The following is a 22,851-nucleotide window of genomic DNA, read 5'->3' on the forward strand; positions in this document are numbered from 1 at the left end:
TACCTTCTTCTCTGGGGAAAACTTCAGGGGCTCCACAATGTACAGATCCTCTGGATCCACTGTAAGACACAGAACAGACACTCAACAGTGCTGACACTGCCAGTCCAGAGCAACACAGTCCCAGCTAAACAGCATGACAAAATACTCCACTGAGCAGGCACATTTTTCCCCCCTCTCCCCTTGTTAATTAAGTTAATTAAGGGAGGCACAACACAAACACTGGAAGTGAAGTCAGCACACAGAGAAATTCCCCTGTGCCGTCATGGCAGCTGTCAGTGACACACACTTTAAAACCTCTGCCTTTCTCACAGTTATGGCCATGGGAGAGGCGCAACAAACAGGGAAAAGGAGGAGTCAGTGAGTGTTGAAGTCTAGGAAAACAAACTGCTCCCAGTGTAAGAGTGTTTCATGTGCAGCCTGCCCCTGACAGCACAGATGTCAGATGTTCACACTGATGTGAGACCAGCAGGGAGAATTTGAGGGAAAAAAAATAGTCTAGGTCTTAGCTAGTATTCATGGCATCACACTGCCAACTCAAGAGTTTTAGTCACAGAACAAAAACCTGGGAGGCAAGTTTGCTGCACCCAGAAGAGCTGTGTCAGCAGCATGCTTGGTAGCTCCTGTGACCTGCAACACTTGCTTTTGCATGACACTCATGGCCTAAGAAATCAAAATTCAGTTGTCTGAAATCTACGACAAATACTGCAAAGATCAGATCATTCCTCATACCCAAGATAAACTGTCTAAGTTTTCTTACTCAAGTTGCTAAATTTGAATCCTAAATACCTGCCAAGTTGCAGACATAGGCTATCAGGACTTCAGAGAAGTAGGACACTCAGACTTCCCACGTCTGGCATTTCCAAGAGAGAAAAAAAAAGCTACTTTCTGCAAGCTTCACAGTTCTGCAGATCTGAGTGCCTGCACTGGGTGCTCCTAACCCCAAAAAACCATCTGCAGAGCAGAATGAATCTGTAGCAAAAGTTGCATTTAAGGTTTTGGCATAATCCAGCACAGTTCTGTGCGTATCTAGGAACTTGTTCACAAACCAGCTTATCTTACAGAACACATACATGAACCACACACACACTGTGCAGCACTAAGAGCAACACCACAGACCACATGTATGATATCAATAATACCTTCTTTACCAGCTAGCTGAAAAGACTGGGATCTGACCAGTGGAAGGGAAGTTCTTCTTTTCAAATTCATATCATCATAGGAAGAGAAACACCTAGGAAATTCCAGAAAGGTTTTTAAGCACATTTTTCTCAGGATTTTGTCAAGTACATTTCTCATTAAAAATCATTCTTGGCAGAGAGACAGAACTGTTGGCTGAGGTGCCCAAGAAAGCCTGGCTAACAGACACAGCCCTGTGTTTGCTACAAGTTATCAAGGCTTGTTTTTCAAGTGCAGAATCCCCAAAATGCTCCTAGGAGACTTTGCTAGCAATTCTGAGTGTACAGAAAGAAAACTCAGAATCAAAGCAGATGTGCCAGTACCAGCAGACTTAAGAAATACTAATAAAAACTGCAAGAATAATTAAGTTTCAAATAGAAATACATTACCTTTTGGGGCTAGGGTAGTGATTGCTTTTGGGAATTTTTGAGAGGTAATCTTCACAGAACTGGGAAGGGCTCCTGCATCGCTGCACAAAAAGCACCAAGCCCAGAATGAGGCAGAGAAGCAGAGAAATCACCAGGTAAGTCTGGCGATCAGAAACCTGCAGGGATTTGAGACAACTGTTGACAAAACAATCCCATGATAATGCCATTCTTTATGTTTTAAGCTCTAAAAGACAAATGCTACGGTCTCAACTTGCTTTTCTTTAATTTCACTCAACATCTGTTTGTATTTGAGTAACTTTTCAGAGGTTTGATGCTGTCTATTGGCTGTGCAGATTTGAGGAGCAAAGGCTGAATCCCAATAGCTGCTAACAGGACAAAATTCTCCAATATCAACGTAACTACAAAAGCTGCCAGCCCCTGCAAAGAGCATCCAAAGCTCCCTGAAAGCAATACACTTCCCATAAGAAGCCATGCTCAGAAAGGAACTTCTCTGATTCACAGCTGACATGGATGCAATACTGTAAATCTAAACTGTGCTTGTTGTCAGTTGACACTGCAGTACTTCACAAAATGCCATTATAATCACTTGATTCAACATGGTTTCACTGACCACAGACTCACAAACAGGAGCTTAGCCAGTCAGGCATCAAAGGAGGAGTCTCACCAAAGGGAGGTCTTTGGCAATACGCACGAAATATAAAAGATCATGTTTATGGTACTGCTTCAAATGCCAGGCAGGCAGAACATAAACATTTGAGAGAAAATGTTCCTAATATTGTTGCCAAGATTTCCCTAATCTCTCTAAAGATGACAAGAGCCAGTGGGGGAAGGAGAAGAGTGCCTTGGCTCAGACTACAATCCTGGGGGCAAGTGGGACTGCAGTAACTACGACCAATTTTGCTGTGCAAAAGCCAGCTCGTGTTACTCAAATTTGCAGCTAGAAGTTTCAGATAAAGTAGGCTGAAAGCAACGCTACAGACAATTTAAAACTTCATTTGAAGACTCTGGTCTCTTCAAACAGAGATGTGATCACTCTGAATTGCCATTACCTCACGTTTCAGTTCTGCCACGGTCGCTGACAGATTGGAAGCCAGCTGGGTCATGTTGGTGAGCTGTGCTTGTAACTGCTGGATTGCCTCTGTCTGACGCTGATCCTGTGGTGAACAGAGTCATGGACATGCTGTCAGTGGCCAGGTTCCCACTGTCACATGCCCTCATGGCTACAGAATTAGTGCTCTGTCTGACACAGCAAGGCACTCAGCAGCCACACGGCCTATCCGGTGCTGTTTTCAACACAGCGTTCACGTAATTTATTTGTCAACTAACATTTCCTACCATTATGCCAAGGGCATTTCATTAGAGACACTTGTGCTGTCCTCACCACGGGCAGAGGGAGCAGGCAGCTCCACACAGTCACTGGCAGGAGGCCAGAGAACACACACACAGCTGCCCAGGCACAGCTCCAGTCTCAGGCTGATGCAATCAAGGACAGGAGTCCAGACCAGCCAGAACAGCTCCTTCCCAGCTAACAACTGCTCCTGGGAAGAGCCCTGACAGGACTCAATCCTATGAGAAATTAAAGAAGGTGAGCACAACACCAGGGGGACTAACCTCAGACTGACCAGCACTGATACTCTTCAAAAAAAAAAAACCCCAGAGCCAACCCAGAAAAGGCAACACGTGAAAGCTGCCGTTTTCTTCACTGCTCACAGATGAAGAAACTCCAGGCCCAGGACTGCACTTTAGAAACTTTCAGGCAGTCTGAGATCAAGTCTGCACAGATGCTTTAGTGATTGTTTAGCACAGCAGTTACTGCTTTATTTCACAGCTGCTCAGGAAAGCCAGGATGGCAGAGCAGGGAAAATCCACATTTTAAAGAATGAAGTAAAGTTTTTGTTACATGCAGCACATTTTTAAATGCACACCTGGCCTAAGCCATTACTGTACCCCTCTGCCTTTCCATAGGCTCAGTCTCTTCAGCAGCAGGGAAACTGTCTATTGATACTTTAAATCAGATATGAAAAATGAACCAAGTTAAAAAAAATGTTTTGAGTGCAGTTACAACCAAGAAACAAGGGGTGGAACTGACTTGGATAACTTTTTTCATTGACAAAGACATTGAAGAGTTTTAGCCATTACCAGCTTAAAACTGATCTTTTCTTCAAGTACAAAATCAGGAAACTGAGCTAGAAATGGCTTTATTCTGAAACAACTGAGAACATGTCTAAAAATCTAATTATGAACAAAAACAGTGAAGCATGGAATGGATGCTTTCAAAAGGCAGATATATGGCTTAGCTGAAAGAGGATTTCTGTACCTCTGTGCAGCTAATCATTAAAAGTAAACCTTTCTAACTAGGAAAACATCTCAGCACTCCACACAAATCATACCTGCTCTTCTGCTATTCTTGAGGTGTTCTGAAGCTTTATTATTGTTTTATTGAAAGCCTTCTGCATTTCTTCCATTTGTTTTCGGTACCTAAAACAGAAAGTGTTTAAGGCTGAAATATTAGTGCACAAAACTCCTCAGCTTAGACTTGTTTTCAGAAAACATGACTATGCCAGCAAAAACCTCCTCTTTGCCCAAAGACCTTTATTTAAACATCAAGTGGTACCTGTTTTAAAAGTTTCACAAATAAAACAGATGTGCCTTTTGTTTTGTTTTTTTTCCCCAAGGTCATGGTCAAATCTGTGTCAACAGCTTCAAGCTTAGTGCCAATTTGCTGAATTCACTCTGGACAGTAAAATATAACTGTGAGCCCCTTCCTTGGAACCAATTCTGAAATGGGTACATTTCCCCACTCTCCTGTAGCTAAGGAACACCACAGATAAACACTAATACAGAGACATCCTTCACAGAAAACTCCTGATTCCCTCTCCACAGTCACTTATTCAACCAGAGTTACTACAGGGTATTTTAAGTGGAAACAATTTAATAAAAAAGGCATTGTAGGTCTGTGACATTCAGTTAAACACTTACAGAAGGATGTGCCCTTTTGTAGAAAGAATTATGGACAGGATTAGTGGTGACATCCTGACAACACTTTATCCTTCTAAAAAATCCACAGCAATATTCCACAAAATAAAGCAAACAGGATTTTAGCTGAAATACAAAGAGCAAAGAAGCCCTGTCTCACACAGGGCAACTCAAAACTGCTGCCTAGGCTTGGGCCACTCCTTAGCTTTCCCTAAATCTTTAAGCTGTGATTTATCCTCTGCCCAGCTTCCCCTGGACTTCACAGCTGGACTTTTACCAACCCTCCTCAGCCTCACCTCTGACTGAGCTCTTCCAAGTAGCGGCTGCTGAGGGACATGTTCACTTCCAGGGCCTTGATGCGGTTGTTGAGGCGCATGAAGACGGATTCCTTCTGATTGGAACCATGGACAAGGTTCCCGTTGGCATAGCCCAGCTCTGTGGAGTTCTGCAGCTCGGCGTAGAAATCCGTGGCTGTTCTCTGCGGGCCCCCCGACACCGGAATCGCCATCAAAGCTTCCTCTGCTGCCTGCTCGTCCTCCTTGGACTCGGCGGCTACGGGAGACTCGACAGGAGGCACAAGAGCTTTCTGCACTTCTGGAGTGCTCTCCTTTCCCTCCACAGCATCGCTGGCCACCATGTCCACGGTGCTTTCAGGCTGCAGAACGGTCTCTGTAGGCTTTGCAATCACTGGAGTAACGACAGTGTCTCTTGTGCTCGTCTCCTTTACCTCAGTGGCCACGCTGGTCTCGGGGCTTTCTTCCACAACAGAGCTCTCTGCCTTTTCCACTTCCGTGCTGAGCTCTGGGACATCCACCTGGGGAGTCACCCTTGCTGCTACCTGGCCTGAGTCTTCTTTTGGAGGCTCCAACACCATGTCTGCTGTGGGGGATGGCTTCACCTCAGAAGTAACCTCTAGGAGGAGGGACTGGGAGACAGTTTGAGGATGGCTTGGCTCCAGCTCAATGGACTCCGTGGTCTCATTACTGATCTCCTCATGGACTGCACTGAAGTCAACAGCAACAACAGGCCCCGGGGGTTTCTCAGCTCTGCTGTCCAGTTGTTCAGGCAGAGGCTCCTCTGCTGCTGTCTGGGCAGATTCAGTCAGAGCTGGCTGTGGCTGCTGCACATCCACAGGGAAGGGTGGCCTCTCCTCAGCTCCAGTTTTACTGCGCTGCCGATGCACGGCTGCTGCAACTGAGCACCACTTGAACAGGTATTCTGAGAAGGTGGAAATGCAGCACACTGCTGCCATGTCACAGCAGTACTTCTCTGTCTCCAGTTCAAACCATGCTGCTGCTTCCTCTTCCTGCTCATCACTGGACAGCAAAGTTACTGTGGACTGGCTTGTATCTTCTTCATACTCTTGCACTAGCTGAACAATTGGGCTTTCTTTAGTCAAATCCACCATTAATTGCTCTTTCTCTACCTGTGGAATATCTGTAGTAACAAGTCTACAACAGAGTTAAAGACAAGGTGTTAGTTCAACACTCTCATATCCCTGCTCTAGAAGACTGTGATAAAAATAGTCTTTCAGAAAATTAGCAGAGCTTACTCCAGTGACCAAAGGCCAGTTTTGAGACAGAAATTCTGTAAGACAGTATTTTCTCTGGTGATTTTCAGTTCAAATAGGCAAACATATTATTTCAATCCCAGCCTCTTAAACAGCAAGCCTTTTCAATTAGATATTGCCCCTTCCCTCACCCCTAAAAAGAGTCACCAGGTCAAATCTCCTTTTTTACACAGCAAGCATCTAACTCTGATGCAATCCTCAAATGCAAGAATCACAACATTCCCACTGACCTTCCTCAGTCTCACAGCAAGAGCAACAGAAAACCATAAAGGAACTAAATACAGCACAAATCATGACTTAACATTTAGAGGTAGGGTCTTGGCCTTAAGCAGCCTAATTATCAGCAATTGTAATTAACTAAAACCAACAGAATCTATCTTGAGCTCACTCTGTACATTTGCATATGTGTTTTCATTAAGGGAAGTCTACCAAAGTGTAAGCTTCTAAACCAGAATTTTGTCAATATAATTTAACTGAAGTTTCAGTAAGACAATTTACATTCCTAATTAGTCTCCCTTGCAGGAGACCACAAAACCTGGACCAATATTAAGCCAGTTTCTGTGTCAAAACAAAACACATCATAATAGAAATAGCTAGAATAGACAGTAACTAAAACTCTGCATTTTTCTGGTTAGTGCCATTACCACACTACAGATTTTACCAAATACTTGCTTTTTCCTTTGTTTAAGTCTGCATGCCACACCTGAGTGTTCTACTACCAAGGACTGCAGACTGGCACATGTTTGTCTCTGCTTGGAGCACATCACAAAAGCCCCAAGAGCAATCACTTACTCTGGTGAAGGAACAGGTGTTGGTTCAGGCAGTCTTGGTGCAGCTGTTGAAGTTGCAGGAGTGGCAGTGACATTTTCAGACAGGCTTTTGTTCCCAGCTGCGGGAAGGAGGAAAAGGTGAACGTGAAAATTCAAGAACCATCTTTGTTTTCAACAAATTCTGAGGTCTGTATTTATTACTGGTGGGGTTTTTTATGATTAACTTTGCTACCAAATTAATTGCAGATATCATCCAAAGTTATGTGAATGAAATGTTACTGACAGTTTATGAGTATGATGTTGTGGACAGTCTCAAAATACTTTGAGAAAGAAGCAGCAAGATAGGACTTTACAACTTCAGCTGGGTAACAGAGTAAAGAGCTCCAAATAAAGCTGAATAAGCATATGTGCCACCTTTGTATGGCTTTTCTTCTCAGCAAATTCAGCATCTTTGTTCCACTTTTCACAGTCACTAGGTTCTATGACACTAATCAGATGTGCCACAAAAGGTGAAAAAAGTCATTTAAACCATCACAGACCATCCAACTCCTCAACAAAAGAAGAAAACAACTTAAGAAATGCAAACCTTCCAGAATGATTTTAAATCTAAAGAAACTACAGTACCTTCAGTTTCAGATGACTCTTCAGTTTTGGCTCCAAGCATATTAGCAGCAATGTTCACCATGCTCAGGATAGCATCTAAAAAGAGACAACAACTACTCAAAAAGGGCACTCTCTCAGAGCCCAGAGATCAGCAGCACTGAGCAATTTGCTATTTTCCAATACTTGCTTGCAATCAATCACAGGGTAAGGACTGGTCATTTTATTACACTGGAGGCAGCTGCTTCCTTTCAAGGTTAAGTGTATAAAAGCTTGAAAACCTCTACCATAACATCCACAGATCTGGCTCACACATATATATTTATTTTAAGGACCTGTTAAGTAGAACAGTTCCTCTCTCCTCTGAATTTACACAAGTAAACTCCAAGAGGGCCTGCTCTACATCAGCTCAGATATTAAATACAGCTACTCTTTGGCCTTGATATTGACAACAAACAGAATTGCCAGGTTTATTTAAAAGATGAGGAACAGATAAAGAGAACTATGTTGTAAACACACAGAAGCTGGCTTCATTTTGCCCATTTCTCCCTCACACCCACCAACATATGGCAGTGTATGTCACACGGCCAAGGTCATCACGTTAGAGAGGCATTTTAGGATCAATGACAAATTCCTTGGCCCCCAGGAAGTTGTGTTCAAAACTTTGGTCCTGTCTTTCCTCCAGAACATGTCAGAAGCTGCATTCCTGATTTATGTTAATTTATCTGGGTTTGTATAATGCAAGAAGTCACAACAGTCAAAAGATGCTGAACTTGAGCTATGGATGGTTTCTTACAAAAAATGAGAAAATGAGGGAGCATACAGAGTTGGTATAGAAGCTTTACAATGCAGGAGAGAGAACAGTCAGCCACCCTCAAAGGTTCAGATTCCTGCAAGACTGCAGAATGCTTCTTATGAGATTAAATGTCTGAGAAACCTCCATCTCCTCCCTCAGAGGTCCCTCTTTCTCATTCTACATTTATGATGCAAAATGGAAACCTGTCACATTTGTCTGTGTGCATATAAATAAACCCCACCAAAAAAACAATACCCACAAACTCTACTCCTTCCAAAAGGGGCCCACTGACCACCCTGACAGAGAGGAAAGGTCTCAGTAACAAAACCCACCAGCCACAACTCAGTATTGCTCACTGCAATGTTTCAGGGCATTAGAGAGACAGCTGAGCACCACCAGCAACAGGTGTTTCAAATCTTTTAATCTTAGCTTTAGCAGTCTAAAAAATTAAATGGAAAGTCACTGCAGTTTTCAGACAGTGAATATGAACTTTTAATACTGCCGTTGCAGATGGATCATGTGAATATGCATCACCAAGATAGTTTGAAGACAGAAAGTTTAGAAGGCACACATAAGAGATAAGCAGTGTCAGGGAAGAATTTATTGCTTTGTCTCATCTGTGAGAGGCACATATTTAGAAATAAATTGCCTTTTCCACTATTTCCCTTCTGAAAATAACTGGAAAAAAAAACCTGTTCAAAGCTGTGAATACTCCTAGCTATGACCTTACTCTTAGGAGACAACAACGTTCTAGGAAAAAGTATAAAAGATTTCTGTAGCTCTGATCCACCACAGGATGAAAGCAAAGCCTGACTCCAAACAGCATTAACTGTGTGCAAATCTACACTAGAATAACAAATCTTCATTAGCTGGGACAGAAGGAAGTGCAAGAGCTCCTTAGGAAATGGTGTGTGGACATGACACTATCCTGAATAATTCAGCAGTGAAGAATACAATTAAAACTGGATATTCAAGGACTCTCAGCCAAACAAACCCTACACAGAGAGATTTTCCAATGGGAAAAGTGAGAGGAGACAGTCAAGAGCCTTTAGTTCTCTGAAAAAACCCCCACAGCTCTTATGAGGAATACATATCACAGTATTTACATAAAGCCTTCTCAGAAACAGTATTTTCCATCCTTCTCTCCCCCTTAACGTTGTACAAAGTAAATCTTTACACTGCCTCCAAGTAAAGCATTTTGATTAAACACAGATTTCTAACTTCCAAATGATTAAGGTTCTACAATACTTTAGTACTGGCCATTTATGGCCCTATGCAACATTTACATGATTTTCAGTACTCAGAATCCTTAAGTACAGAAAACAAGTTTCCATAAAACAGATATTTTTACAAACTGAAAATTCATTTTAAAAAACTAAGAACAAGCCTCCAACTCCAAATTTTAAATTATTCCTATGAAACTAAAGAAGAATCACAAATTGCTTCAGCAGAATATGAAAGCTGTAGATGTTGCTGAGAAAACATCATTCCACCTTCAACTAGCACATCTTGTTTCAGGCACAGGAATAATTTTTCTAATAAATCATACTCACTTGTAGCAGAACCAAGAAGATTTTTTGAAGATTTTTCTTCCCCTGTGTTATAATCCAATAGATAATCTATGTATAAAGAAGAACAACTTGTGACTATTAAAATTTAATCTGTCATGGGCAAAGAATATAAACCTCAAGATTTAACATCACTCAATGATGTCACCTTGACAGTGTGGAAATAAAACTAGAGAAAGTTTGAGGTCAGATATTACAACCTGAAACGGACACTAAGATTAGAACTGTTTTGTGTGAGCTGCTTTATTTTAGCAATCCTTTCCTACTGTCAGCACATGAGGAAATTGTCTATTCTACCAAGTGAAGCAGAGATTATGATCGTTTTAAAGAACCCCCCTACATAGCTACATTTAAACACATTGTTTACAACTTCAAAGGATTGTTGGAAAACCCCAGAAATGCTGCAACACTGTCAACAAGTAAATTTAACAGTCAAATATTTCAGTATTTCAAACCTATACAGGAAGTGATGAGCCACCAAGACCAGCACAAGAGCTGTCTGAATGGTTAAAAATGCACAAGAACATTTGCTTACCATAATCTTCATCAAACAGTTCTTGTCGTTCAGACTGATACTGAGAATCAGCTATTTCTTCATACTCTTCAACCATGCTAGTACCAAATACTCTGTGATCAAAGTTTTAAAGTAAAAACCCAGTATTAGGAATTATGTGACATAACTGATAAGCAGTATTACCTTTATGTAACAAGAAAATTAGATACAATAGTTGCAGTCAGTTAAGAAAAATCAAGCAGCAGGGATGTTTATTTTCTCTAAGTTGCGTGTACAGAGAAACAAAACAAGATCCTGTTTCTCATTCTAATTCCAAAGAGTCTTTTCTTCCTTTTAAACTCACACCTAGACTTCCTTGTCTTTGGCTTTCATGAGCTCTGACACCTCCTCTTCAGTTTCACCTTTGACTTGATTTAGGAATATCTATTCAGAACTACCTCACTTTGCATACCACATTCTCTTTGACCTCTTCTGCCAAAATTAAATCAACCCAATTTAAAGCAGTCTTGTGAACTGAAAATGTGGTTCTAGAGACCTGCTGGGTTGAAAAGCTGTTCTTTAGGAGCAGTACAGAGGCTGATGGGTCTCTGAATTACAAATTCACAGGTGTTTCTACTCCACTATTGCAAGCATTACTGACTGCATGTAACTGTGGTGCTAAGCAACACAGCAGCTTCCAAAAAGCACTGACCATACCTGTTCTTTTTAGTTCACCACTTGTTCCCTGGTTTGCTTGGTCAGCCTTGAAATGTTCATGTCCTGCTCTAAAGCTGCTGAAGGCTCCTGCTTCCTTCTCCCCTCCCCCTGCACATATAAACTATTCCTTACATACTGGAGGAGCACATAAAAAGATTCAAAGCTTCTTTAAACAGATGTGAAAGACACTACACAGCAGGCAGGTCAGGCAAATATTTCAATCCATAATACTTACAAGTAACTGCAATTGAAAACTGCAATTGTTTCCCAACTACTCTAAAAACAGATTAATCCTCACTGCAAGGAGGTGGAAGGACTAAGCAAAACACAAAGTATTACCTTATAAGACTTAAAGGACAAAAATGTTCTGATCCGAAGTGTGATATCAACTCCACCTAAAGAATAAAAGGTACTTAAAATAAAAACTTCCAAGACCCACAGAGCCAAAAATTCACTTAACATAAACATTCAATCTTTAAAATTACAAGTTTTGTTTACTCCAGGGAGTTGCAGATTGCCCAGAGCAGGAAAAGCCCAGAGATTTATTCTTGCCATGCATTAAAGAGCGGAGCCGCAGCAGAGAACACCCCCAGCCCCATGCATCCATCACTCCAAAAGAAGAGGTTGCTAACCTTTATGTACTTGATGAACATCTGAAGCGAGAGAGAGGAAAGGAGAGAAAAAAAAACAAAAGTAGATGTCAGTACAAAGGCTGAACACATGCCACAGGCAACTACAGAGTCCTGCTGGGTTGAATTCAGTACTATAAATGCCTCAGATGACAAGCTGGGAAGGATTAAGTTGTATTACAACTTCATCTGCCTTGGGTAGCAAGATTTCATTTAGCCCTTGTACCTTGCAGATTGAAGGTAACATGCAACAAGTGTTTTATTAAGCAACTGAAGTTATTCAATTTTTCAGGGCAGCATGACTGCAGATAGAATACTGAAGTGTGTTGAATGTACTAAGTGTATTTTTTTCCCTCAAAGAACACAGACTACAGAAAGTGACTCAAAAGGAAAAACAAATCCACGTAGCATGCACTCTGTAAGTACTGCTGCTTCAACTCAGTTTAAAATACTTCAATTTACAGAAGCACAACTGCAAGAAATCCAGCAGCAGATGACAGACTTGAGAGCTTCAGACATCTGTGTATTTCTAGTGCAACCTTGACTACACACTGGTATTTATTTAATCTGAATTAATTTGCAAGCATTTATTAAATCACTATGTAGACACTATCACTGAAGGACTGGAATAATCTGTAAGTGAGATCAAGACAATCCCACAAAAGTACTCTCACAAAAAATCCCATTGTTTTTGATACAAGTTCAGTAAGCCACTTCAAAAAAATTAAACTTTTGAAAATATTTTGGACTCAATCTCTAGACCAGACATACTTAGAACTTGCTTACTTTTTGCACTATGAAGTCAAATTGTTACAAGAATAAACCTTTGGAAATTTTACCATGCTGTATTCAAGGCAGAGCACTGTATCCACCAAGGGATTAAGTGCTGCAGCATCTACAGGTATTCTGCAACTTCAGTGACAATGGCAGCTACCTTAAGGCATTAATTCAGCCAGAAAACAGAATTAAAAATTAATGAAATCTCTATTCTGTGACTCACAGAATTTCTGGGTAAAGAAGTTAGACAATTATCATTCATAGCTACTCCTTCATAAAAGCACAAAGCACAATTAAGGAGCATAAACTAATTTTTTATTTTATTTTGGCAATACCAAAATTGGAAGATAACACATCACTGAAGAGAACCTAAAAGATCTGTATTTTATTTGAATTTAAACCTTCACTACAACCCAATATTTTCACAGAAGCTTTTATCCAAATTCAAGTACCACATTAATTATTTATGGAGTTTTATTCCCTTTGAGTCTCCTGAGTAAAGATAGCTTAATGCAAACTATTGTGAAGGTGGAGGTATCATGGCAATGCTCCAGTAGCAGTGAGCATAAATAATTTGTCTGAGTCAGAGTTATGATTGAATAACTGCAAAACTGCACTTGGAGTCTACTAATGAGAACCAAGATGCAACCACTTACACTTTCAGATCCACTAAAGTGTACAGCACAACATGGTACAAAAAATGTCAAGAAATAGGCATATTCTGATCTGTGCTCTGAGACAGACTGTGCAGTGTGTGTATATATACATATGTATCTAGATATATGTATATATATGTAAAGCAGGTACAGACAAGAAACAAAACAGGTTGAGATTATTCTGATCTTACTTTCAGGGGACAGTTGGTGACATCAAATAGAACAGAACTTTTTCTAGATTTTCCTTAATTCAGGGATCAGCTAAATATGTACTTGGACCCAAGGGGCTTCCCAAGAGCCTCCCAATTACCAAAGTGAGTAAGGTAATAAGGTCACGTCTGTGACAAGGATTTAGTACCCAGACAAGCCCAGCTGGGGCCACTAATTAACCAGGGGCAATTAATGGTAAGGCAGGCTTTGATAACACATTTCTTGGGATGCTGTTACACAGAAGAAACCCAGCAAACCCTTCCTTCCCTGAGAAGCATGGATGCTTTTGCAGTATTGAGTTACCTTAACGTATTTTGCATACATCTGCTCATCCAGAGGAAAACTCTGGACATTCCTCTCATCTCTGGCATGGAAAGTCCCTAATTTAATCCATTTGTTTGTTGGATACCTAGAAAGGAAACAATGGAGTCAGGTAATGAAATGCAGGAACTCACTGTTTACAGGTATTTACCTAAGTTTCTCCTAATGCCTTTCCAGAGCAGAAATACATTTTGTTCTTTCCATCTGCAAGGTAGCAGCAATGCTCCCAACCTAAAACCTCCACACAATAACACCAATGAACAAAAACCCAGACTTCTCCAACCACTGAAATTCAGCCAGTCTGCAGTGATCCACCCCCCCAGATGAAGAGGGAAGAACACAACACCTGACAGGCTGTGTTACTGTAAGCAGGCAGTAGAAACCTGCAAAGCAGAGTGAGCACTGCACAACAGAACAAATGTTCAAGGTCTAGCCTTACCTGCTTTAGGCATCCTAGGAGAAAGGGAGTTTTTCTGATGCCCTTTGAATGTTTGCTCACTCACAAACCAGAATTATCTGCTCACTCCAGAAAGCAGTGGGGGCACAGCACTGCCTAAATCACCCTAAAGCCACCCCCCTAAGCAGCCATCTGGCCAACCTGTAGCAGTCTCACCCCCTTCCATTTTCTCAATAGTGCACTACTCTTTCTTTTTGAATCATTTGTGGGGTTTTGGACAGAGTTCAGCATTGAAGACAGCTCAGACCATGTGAAAATGGTCTGAATGACAAGGGAGAGGAGAGCTCACAACCTCAGTAGCATTTTATTAAGGAATTTTATATTCTGCCATCCACTACCCACCTACTGGATAAATCCTGCTCCTCAACAAATTTTTCCTTTTAATTTTTAAGGTGGCAAAGGAAAAAAACCAAAACTGCTGGCAGCTGACAATACAGACAAAGAAAAACCATGTGACTTCACATTACACTGCACTATGCATAATAACAAGCATACACAGATCATGCTCATAAAATCATCTAGTAATTATTTCATTTTTTCATTCAGAAGGATGAGTTTAGGCAACATACCTGTCACTAATTGACACCAGGAAGTCTTTAGGAGTGGAAGAGAATAATTCATGATTTGCAATGTCAAACTGCTTTACTTGCACTGGTTCACAGAGCTCAACAACAAACCTTAAAGACAAAAAGTGAATATTTTTTAAAGAAAATACTTTTCCTTCTGCAGTTAAAATCTTCAGCCCTTCACCTCATTATCACATCCTTCACTGGGTAAAAGGAGGACTCTGCAAAAATGCTGTACCATAAGAATGAATCACTGGTGGTGTTTTTCTGAGCATTTGCTTTAATAACCATGTAGCACCTGCAGCTACGAAGACCTTCACCCATCTTGTACTCAAAGGCATCAGATAGTCACAGAACTAAAAACTAAGGATAGCAAACCTAATTTAAATCACACCTGAGGTGCCAGTCAATGTATGGTAAATTCTGCTCACCTCTCCTACAATTATTTGACAGTCAGGGAAAGAAAACAAGAATCTTTATTTGAATGCTCAAGTGCTTTATCTGCCCTAAGATAATTATGCAACTTACACAAATTAAGATAAAAATATCACCTTAATATTACTTCTCAATACCAGAGCTAGATTTCTATGAAAGACATAATGAACCATCTCGTGATAACTCTGCCAGCTCCTCACACACCCATTCCAAGGAGCAACACACCAAGGTCAAGTCAGTCCCACATCAATGGAAAACTGTAATCACTCCTGCCACAAATGTGAACCTCAGGAACCTACCAGATTTTAGTACTGCAAGGATTGAGCATATAAAGGTCCATGTTTTCCATCAAAATAGCTGAAGTGCTCTGTAGAAAGAAAAAAAATCAGTATTTTAAATTGCATGGTAGATCCCAACAGCATCAAGGATTTTTCCCCTCTTTCCGACAATAAGTTTGAAGTTAGGTTTGTAGACTGGTATCAAGTTTCACAATACTCTGAGCAAGACAATTATCCAGTATGCAATACTTTGGGGCAATCCTGGATTATCTGCTGCAGTGAGCACTTCAATGTAACCGTTCAGTTTCTGTGGGAAGTACACTCTGCTCCCATTTTCTGAATTCACTTAAAAAGACACCAAGTTCTATAGCAATCCCTCTTAAAAAAAAGCGCTGATCGCTATTTATGGCTTATTTTTATAAATCCAAATCCCAAAAAAATCCAAACACAGAATAACAACAACTTCACAAACCAGAGTTCAGATTGAAGTGTACTTTGTGCTACTTGTTGCATAACAGTACACTAAAATAATATACACTAATAATTAAAAAATGCTTACCTTTGCCTCTGGATTTGCTGCCAAAATTTTGGCACCACACTCTACAGAGGCATAGTTATTCCTGTTTTTCTGGACCTTTTTAGTGGCATGCTGCCCACCAACAGCAGAAGGGTGCATTGACTGACCTAGGAACAAGAAAATATTGCTACTATAACAAACCACACAGACAAGCAGTATTTGCACTGTCAGGGAACTTCTGCTCACTGCTCTTATATAATGAAGGCTATTAATTACGCAGTTCTAGCAGAAAAATGAAGTTCCAGGCTTCATTCCAAATTGAGACAGTCTCGCTATTCAGCTCTAGTTTGAGATGTCAGTGGTCAGTCTTTAGACCAAACTACAGAATCCTGAACTTACTCTTTTCTTTCTCCACTTCCATGACTTTCTTCTTCCATTCATCAAATGTTGGAATGTCTCCAGGGTCCTTGGGAGTTATTACTGATGTAGGGTCGATTTCTCCTGTCTTCTTAAAGTCTTTCTGCAAAAGAAAGAACCACTGATTGTGAATATTTTTCAGGACCAACAATGAAAACAAAGATGAACTTGAAAAAACAAAGCATGCTCTGATCAAGTCAAGGGCAGACACATCATTTGCACCCATGTTAACAACTTAGAGCCAATGTAAGCAAGATCACAAGCCAGAAAAAACATGTGATGATTTTCTCTCAGAATTCCAGACTATTTCACTGAAATACTGGCAATTTTTGTGGCTAAATTAATACATTTAAAATAAAATTTAAGCCTTCTTCTCCAACACCTGCATTTTCTTCCCTATTTATGCTTTTCCTCTTCCTAATGAAGAAATGTTTTCCTATAGCAAAAATCTTTAAACATCAATGCTTGTCATGACAGAATTCCAGAGGTTCCCTGGAATTCCTGAACATCTCAAGAACAACAGAATGATTAAACATTAAAGGGACCATTTTTAAGTATTTCAGAAATAATGTTTTGGGCTTGCCTGACAAAGCAAAAATCCCACCAACTAAACTGTACATTATTCCTTTTCAAGTCTTCACTTCTCCTTTGTACAAACATTTTCAGCACACCACAAGATGACTGAACGTTTTCTGGTAGACATTTCAAATGTAGGGATTATTTTACAGACAAAATTTTAAAGGCAGTTGTCAAGTGACAGTTTAAATATGATTAAAAATCATTTAAATATGATTAAACCAGCAAAAAAATGGTACTGCCATGGCCTTGGTCATTCTGATTTTAAAAAGAATCTTATTAAAAAAGCCACAAGTTTTAGGAAGTACCTCACAACCAGAGCATGGAAAGTCATACAGTTAAGCACAGAAGGCCTGGCCAGCTACACATCCCACTGTAACAAGGGCCAAGTGATACTTCTGGGACAGAATAAAAGCACACCACATATTTTAGTGGTGTCATTTAGTGGTAATAACCAAACAGAGGGCATTCCCTGTGTGTACTGAGGGGATACCAGCACTGCTTACCTCCCTTTTTAAGTTCTCCGAAGCATTAAGAGCAGATTTTTGCTCATCTGCCCCCTTTTCAGCTGCTGAAACTTTGGACTCAAACTCAGATTTTGTCTTCTTTCCCTTGCCATGTGAAGATGATATGTTCTCTATATGCTGGCCTGCAAGGCTGAAAGTTTAAAGAGTATTAGGATCTAAAACATGGTCAGCCACATGCAATATTACACACACACAAGTATGCAGAAAAGCAAGCACATGCAGATGTTTGTTGCAAAGCCAGCACAGAAAAGAACAACTCCATTTAAAGTATTCAGTCACACACAACCTGCTTGGATACTCACCTCTCTGGTGGACTGACAAAAGAGGAAGGCTCACTCTGAGGATCAGCCTCAAGTGTCCCACCAATATCACAGTCAGGTTCTGACTGCTCAGCTTCACTAGAGCTGACTACAGGGATATCAGCACGGGCATTCTCTATTGCACTGAAGGGAAACAAACAACATGCTTTTTTAGCCTTCTGATAATACAAGAAGCCCTGACAATCAACCACAAAGATATCTGAAAGTTTTAATAAAGCAACAGTCTCACAGAAATAACTAAGAAGAATGAAGCATGCTGTACTTGTGGAACTGTATTCTCAGCTATATCCATGAAAGAACAGAATTTCCTTTTCCAGACTCTTTCTCCCAGAAAGGAACTCAAAACAGAGGCTTCTCATCTCCCAGAACTCTCATCTAACATCTTACCAAACACTCCAATGGATATAATTCTTCTCAGCATCACTACAAACTAACAACTTCTCCATAGTTACCTGGCTGCCAGCAACTTTCTTTTCCCTCTCAACAAACGTGAGACTGAGTTCCCTCACTAAAAGCTCCTCATGTTCCCAAGTCAAGAGGAACAGTCAGAAAAGAACTTGGCTAAAACTAGAGGAGAATAGGGGGGAGAAAAGTAGAGCCAGCCAGACTTCCTTTCTACTAATTTATTTCTTTTTTGCTGGTGTAATAAAAATTAGGTAACCCAGCAGCCCAAACCAGCTCATCTGCCCACTGCTTCACCTCCTCTCTGCAGAAAGGCTGAGCACAGCTCATCAGACAAATCCCTGAGGCACAAACCAAACTGAAAGCCCCCCACCTGCTCCTCAGGAGTGATGGAAAGGGTAGGGAGACCAAGAGGGACAAAGAGTAATTTTCAAGTGTTAACTTCTGACTGTCCTCTCCTCTCCAGCACAGGGATGACTTTCATGCTGATCCAGGCTACAGCCAGATCTAAGGAAAAGCTTTACTCTGCCTTCTAAATTTCCACATAAGCTTTCTTTAATGAAAGCAGCAATCTAGGTTAATCCAATATCATGACAGAGCTGCCAAAACACAAAAGCATGTCAGCAACTTAAAAGGGGATCTTTCTGGTTCTCTGACTGCTACAATTATTAACAGAAGCAGCTGCAACCAACCCAGGGAGACAATTTTAGTACCTTTCATATGATAAAATTCCTGTGGTATAAAACAAAAAAACTCAGAGGTATTCCAAGACTTTTTGCTATGTAACAATCTAACAAACATCACTAGATGAATACTAGAATTTATTAGATATACACAGGGACTATTTACCCTGTATGCCCCAAAATGCCTCCGTCTGAGATGCTACAGAGTTTGGCTCTGCATGCAACTCTGACTAAATAAGGCTGACCATTACACAAAACTGAAAAGCTCCACATAATCTCCATTTCAGTGGGTAGGTGACAGTATGAATAATTATCAACTGAATAGAATATGGGACAAGAATGAATTTAAAAATTCCTTGCTCTCAGGATGTAGCTGACTGGCCTCAAGTAACTTATTTTGGCAGAAGGTAAATCTAAAAGCTGTAGGGTTCCCTCTCCTTTGGGTGCCTTAATTTGCCCTGATTTTTAGAATGCATTATTAAGATCACAGCAGGTTCCTTACTTCCAGACAGAAAGAGCTCAGATTATTTTTCAGTTATTTTTCTTCAGATTAGACTTAGGTAAAAAAGTTACACTCAGTGCTGTTCTAAAAAAGGATTCAGTACACAGTAAAACTTGTTTGGGGAAAAAATTCCTTTCAAAATATTTGGACTAAGAGGCCCTGCTGAAATATTAGACCAGTAACACCTGAGAGAGCTGGGCTTTGTTACACTGTCAGGAATCAGCATCTAAACCAGCAAAAAAGGTAAAAAATGTCTGAAGATAACAAATGCAACTGTGTCTTTTCAAAGCTCTTGTTTTAGTATGGAGCTAACAGAAAAGCACAGCTGGTTTGGGTATTAATCTGTTCAATAAGAGACCACCTATGAGTGCTGAGAGCTCAAGTGCAGTTTGAAATCATGGATAAACAAGATTCTCTGCTACACCAGGTCTGCCCTTTCTTCCTGTAAAAGGCATTGGTGTCCCAACATCACTGCCCAGCATGAACTCGTCCATCAGGTGCTCCAAACTGAGTTTCTATTTTCATTTGTTTCACAGCTCAAGTCTTTGGAGTTCACCACTCCTGTATTCCCCAGCTGTGACAGCCAGACAATTTCCAACAATTACCAGACACCAAGCTGAATGCTTCAAAGAAAATAACATCCTGTCTCTTTCTAGGACCTGACAACCGTAGAGCTTACAACACATTGCACAAATAAATCAGTGGAGTAGTCAAAAAGAGCTATAAAAAGAACAGGCTGAAGCTACATTCCAGTTTTGCCTTATAAAAACTGCAGACTTTGGAAGGCTTCCAATTAAAGACACCGATGAAGCATCAAAATGTGTTTAAGCGTTTAGACTAAGCAACATCAGCCAGCAAACAAAATTTCCATGTATTTTCTATGGTAAAGAAACAGAATTTGGTAAAGCAGATAAACTGAACTCTTTAAAAATCAAAAACACCAAAGATAAGTCTACTTTGTTTTCAGTGTGTTCAATTTTTATCTAACAAAATACTTCATCTTTTTCAGCAGTCAGAATAAGATTACTTCCCTTAGCACACACCAAAAAGCCCAGCAGGACTTTGTGAAAATCCCTGGAAGATGCACACATGAATTTCCATCCTCCAGTTCACGTTTGATAGCACAACATGCCACAAGAAAAGGGAAACAATGCAAAGTACACGGACTCCAGAAAGCTGCCTGCAGCACAGGCAGCTCTGCAATACACTACTAAGCACTAGAACTAAACTGCCTTGACTGCATTTATATGAGAATTGACTGTTTTGTCAAAAGTCTCTTATTCTCAGAACTTGAGACTCTCTGCTTTTAAGTCCCAAGATAAAATGCTGCGGAGTTCTTCCTTAACTGAAAGCAGAGGCCAGTGCTTTCAGCCTCAATGCTTGTTGACACAGATGTGAAAGCACATTTGTAAAGGGCAGAAATCCTAATGGTAAAACCCTGAGGGCTTTTATAATACAGATTATCTAAGCACATTGGCTTTTTTCCAAAGCAGCATCTTAGAAACTGCTCATGGCAATAGTATTCCACCTCATGCAAGTGCACAACTCTTTATCCACACACTGAGGAAATGGTGGCACACTCCATGAGCACTCACACCATAAACCAGCAAAACAATTGTGAGGAGCAATCCCATTTTATCCCTATTAAACATTTTAACAAGAGCAGAATAAATTATATTCTCTCAAAGACCTAAACAACAAAATGGCAAGAGCTTACTCGGGCTGTGAGACTGGAGGTATCTCTGAGGTAGGTGAACTGGAAGTGTTTTCAGTGCTTGGGACTATGCTGGAGGAAGCTTCATTTGCATCTACTGAAGATGGACTCACAGCTTCAGGCTGGCTTGTTTCACTTATTTCTGTTGTCTGTAAAAAACATTCCAGGTGAATATACATTTTTCAACACCTGAGTAAGAAAAGCATTCACACAATAACATCTACTATGGAGTTCTAACAGTTCAGATTTCTGTCAGAAATTCATTTTGCTTCCTCCTAGACCTAGGTAGCATTCTGTGCTACTCTGGAATAGCTGCAATGTTCTTCTGTAGTCTGCAATAATCATGGAAAAATATCACTCGGAGCAGACCTGAAACAGCTTCCTCTGATGCATTCCTACAGGGACTGCCATGAGAAAAGCAGCCTGAATACTGCAGTAACCAAAAGAAACAGTTACATCTGCATGCTCTGTGACAATCAAATTTATGGTTTCCATCCTAAACTAAATTTTAGAGAAGGCTTTTAATTTCACCACTCCAATGGAGGTCCAAAATTATTTAAATCCTATTCCATGCTGTAAGTGAACAAAGAGATAAATCACTTTTCAAATTTGAGTATTTAGTAGTCTTGAGTCTTATTTATTCTAGGTCTCCAGTTTTCATAAGCACACTCAAAATAATGTTTTGTGAATCTGAAAGAGCATATAATCTGAAACAGGTCAGAATAAGTCCTGCAGCAAAATGAAATATATATTGTCAATAGCTGCATTACTCCAAGTCATCTCACTAAATATGAAGGGCTCAGGAAGGTTTAACAGATTTGAACAGCCAAACCATGAAATAAATATTCCGAAGTATGTCCTAAGTGTGACATCTTGTAATTTACAAAACAAAAATATGAAGTCAAATAAATAATCTTTAACAGTGGGTTTGTAACATTTAACACCATGCACTGACTAAACAGTATCAATGGCACAGAGCTGAAATGTAACTCTTTTCCCAATTTACAAAGGAAATTAAAGTGATTGAAACCATGAAGGATCAAAGCTAAAATGGACTGCTATAATCATCAAATCTGATATACATAAAAAGACCTCAGAGAAAAGATTTCTTTATGTTTTATTTATAAATAGACATCCATACCTACAACATCCAATTTTATCTTGAGAAGTTCTTAGTCAGCACCTACCAATACTAAATTACTCATTATTTATGCACATGGGAAATGCAAGGTCTGTTAGCTCACACATTTTCTCTTTTACTGGAAACATGAGTCTGACAGCAACCCAGTGTACAGGTGAAACGTGAGAGATGGTTACTATTATCTTCAGATAACCAAAATGAAAGAGTGAAATCCCAGAAGCATTCACAGACTGTATGAAGACAGTGAATGAAATAAAAGCCTTGCCTGCTCAGATTTTGTCAAGTCATGGAGCAGCTCTTCCATAGAGTAACTCCGTGTACTGGAGTCCACGTGCTCAGGCTCCAGGCTGGGAGCAGCCTCTTCCCCCTGGGATATTGAAGGTAAAACATCAGTCAGTCTGGACACCCTGAGTGTCACTCAGCACTTCTTCCACCAGCAAAGCATCAAGAAACTAAGCTAAGTTAATCCTCAGAAGCACTGACCATCTGTGTTTAAAATCTCACCTGCACAAAGACTACAGCAAGTTAAAATGATTCGGTTCAATCTTCCCCAAAAAGACCATTTTAGCATTGTCTTAAATCATTCCCTTTGTTTGCTAAGGAAAGTTCCTCATTCTGCTATGACTTCCCATGTTGACAGACCCTCCCCTATCTCCCTGCTGCCCAAA

The 22,851-nt window shown here is 40.3% G+C and overlaps 1 protein-coding gene across 13 annotated transcripts in view; it reads right to left on the reverse strand.

Moving 5' to 3' along the window:
• SUCO (SUN domain containing ossification factor) overlaps positions 1–22,851 on the reverse strand; it is a 38,141-nt gene that overhangs the window by 2,018 nt on the left and 13,272 nt on the right. The window contains exons 3-23 of one of the 13 annotated variants that reach the window (XM_086842317.1): positions 22,449–22,550; positions 21,046–21,191; positions 17,724–17,864; positions 17,401–17,551; positions 16,301–16,421; positions 15,944–16,068; positions 15,406–15,473; positions 14,675–14,782; positions 13,631–13,736; positions 11,688–11,708; positions 11,395–11,450; positions 10,381–10,472; positions 9,831–9,896; positions 7,506–7,580; positions 6,904–7,000; positions 4,838–5,992; positions 3,956–4,043; positions 2,615–2,719; positions 1,566–1,720; positions 1,140–1,231; positions 4–59 (exon numbers count right to left, since the gene is read on the reverse strand). In XM_086842317.1, coding sequence (XP_086698443.1) covers positions 4–59; positions 1,140–1,231; positions 1,566–1,720; positions 2,615–2,719; positions 3,956–4,043; positions 4,838–5,992; positions 6,904–7,000; positions 7,506–7,580; positions 9,831–9,896; positions 10,381–10,472; positions 11,395–11,450; positions 11,688–11,708; positions 13,631–13,736; positions 14,675–14,782; positions 15,406–15,473; positions 15,944–16,068; positions 16,301–16,421; positions 17,401–17,551; positions 17,724–17,864; positions 21,046–21,191; positions 22,449–22,550 — 3,126 coding nt within the window. The remainder of the gene's footprint in view (positions 1–3; positions 60–1,139; positions 1,232–1,565; positions 1,721–2,614; positions 2,720–3,955; positions 4,044–4,837; positions 5,993–6,903; positions 7,001–7,505; positions 7,581–9,830; positions 9,897–10,380; positions 10,473–11,394; positions 11,451–11,687; positions 11,709–13,630; positions 13,737–14,674; positions 14,783–15,405; positions 15,474–15,943; positions 16,069–16,300; positions 16,422–17,400; positions 17,552–17,723; positions 17,865–21,045; positions 21,192–22,448; positions 22,551–22,851) is intronic. The other 12 variants (XM_086842318.1, XM_086842325.1, XM_086842321.1 and 9 more) reach the window with 12 other exon arrangements.

Source organism: Cyanistes caeruleus, chromosome 9 (assembly GCF_971803275.1).
Source record: "Cyanistes caeruleus chromosome 9, bCyaCae1.hap1.1, whole genome shotgun sequence".
NCBI lineage: Eukaryota > Metazoa > Chordata > Aves > Passeriformes > Paridae > Cyanistes > Cyanistes caeruleus.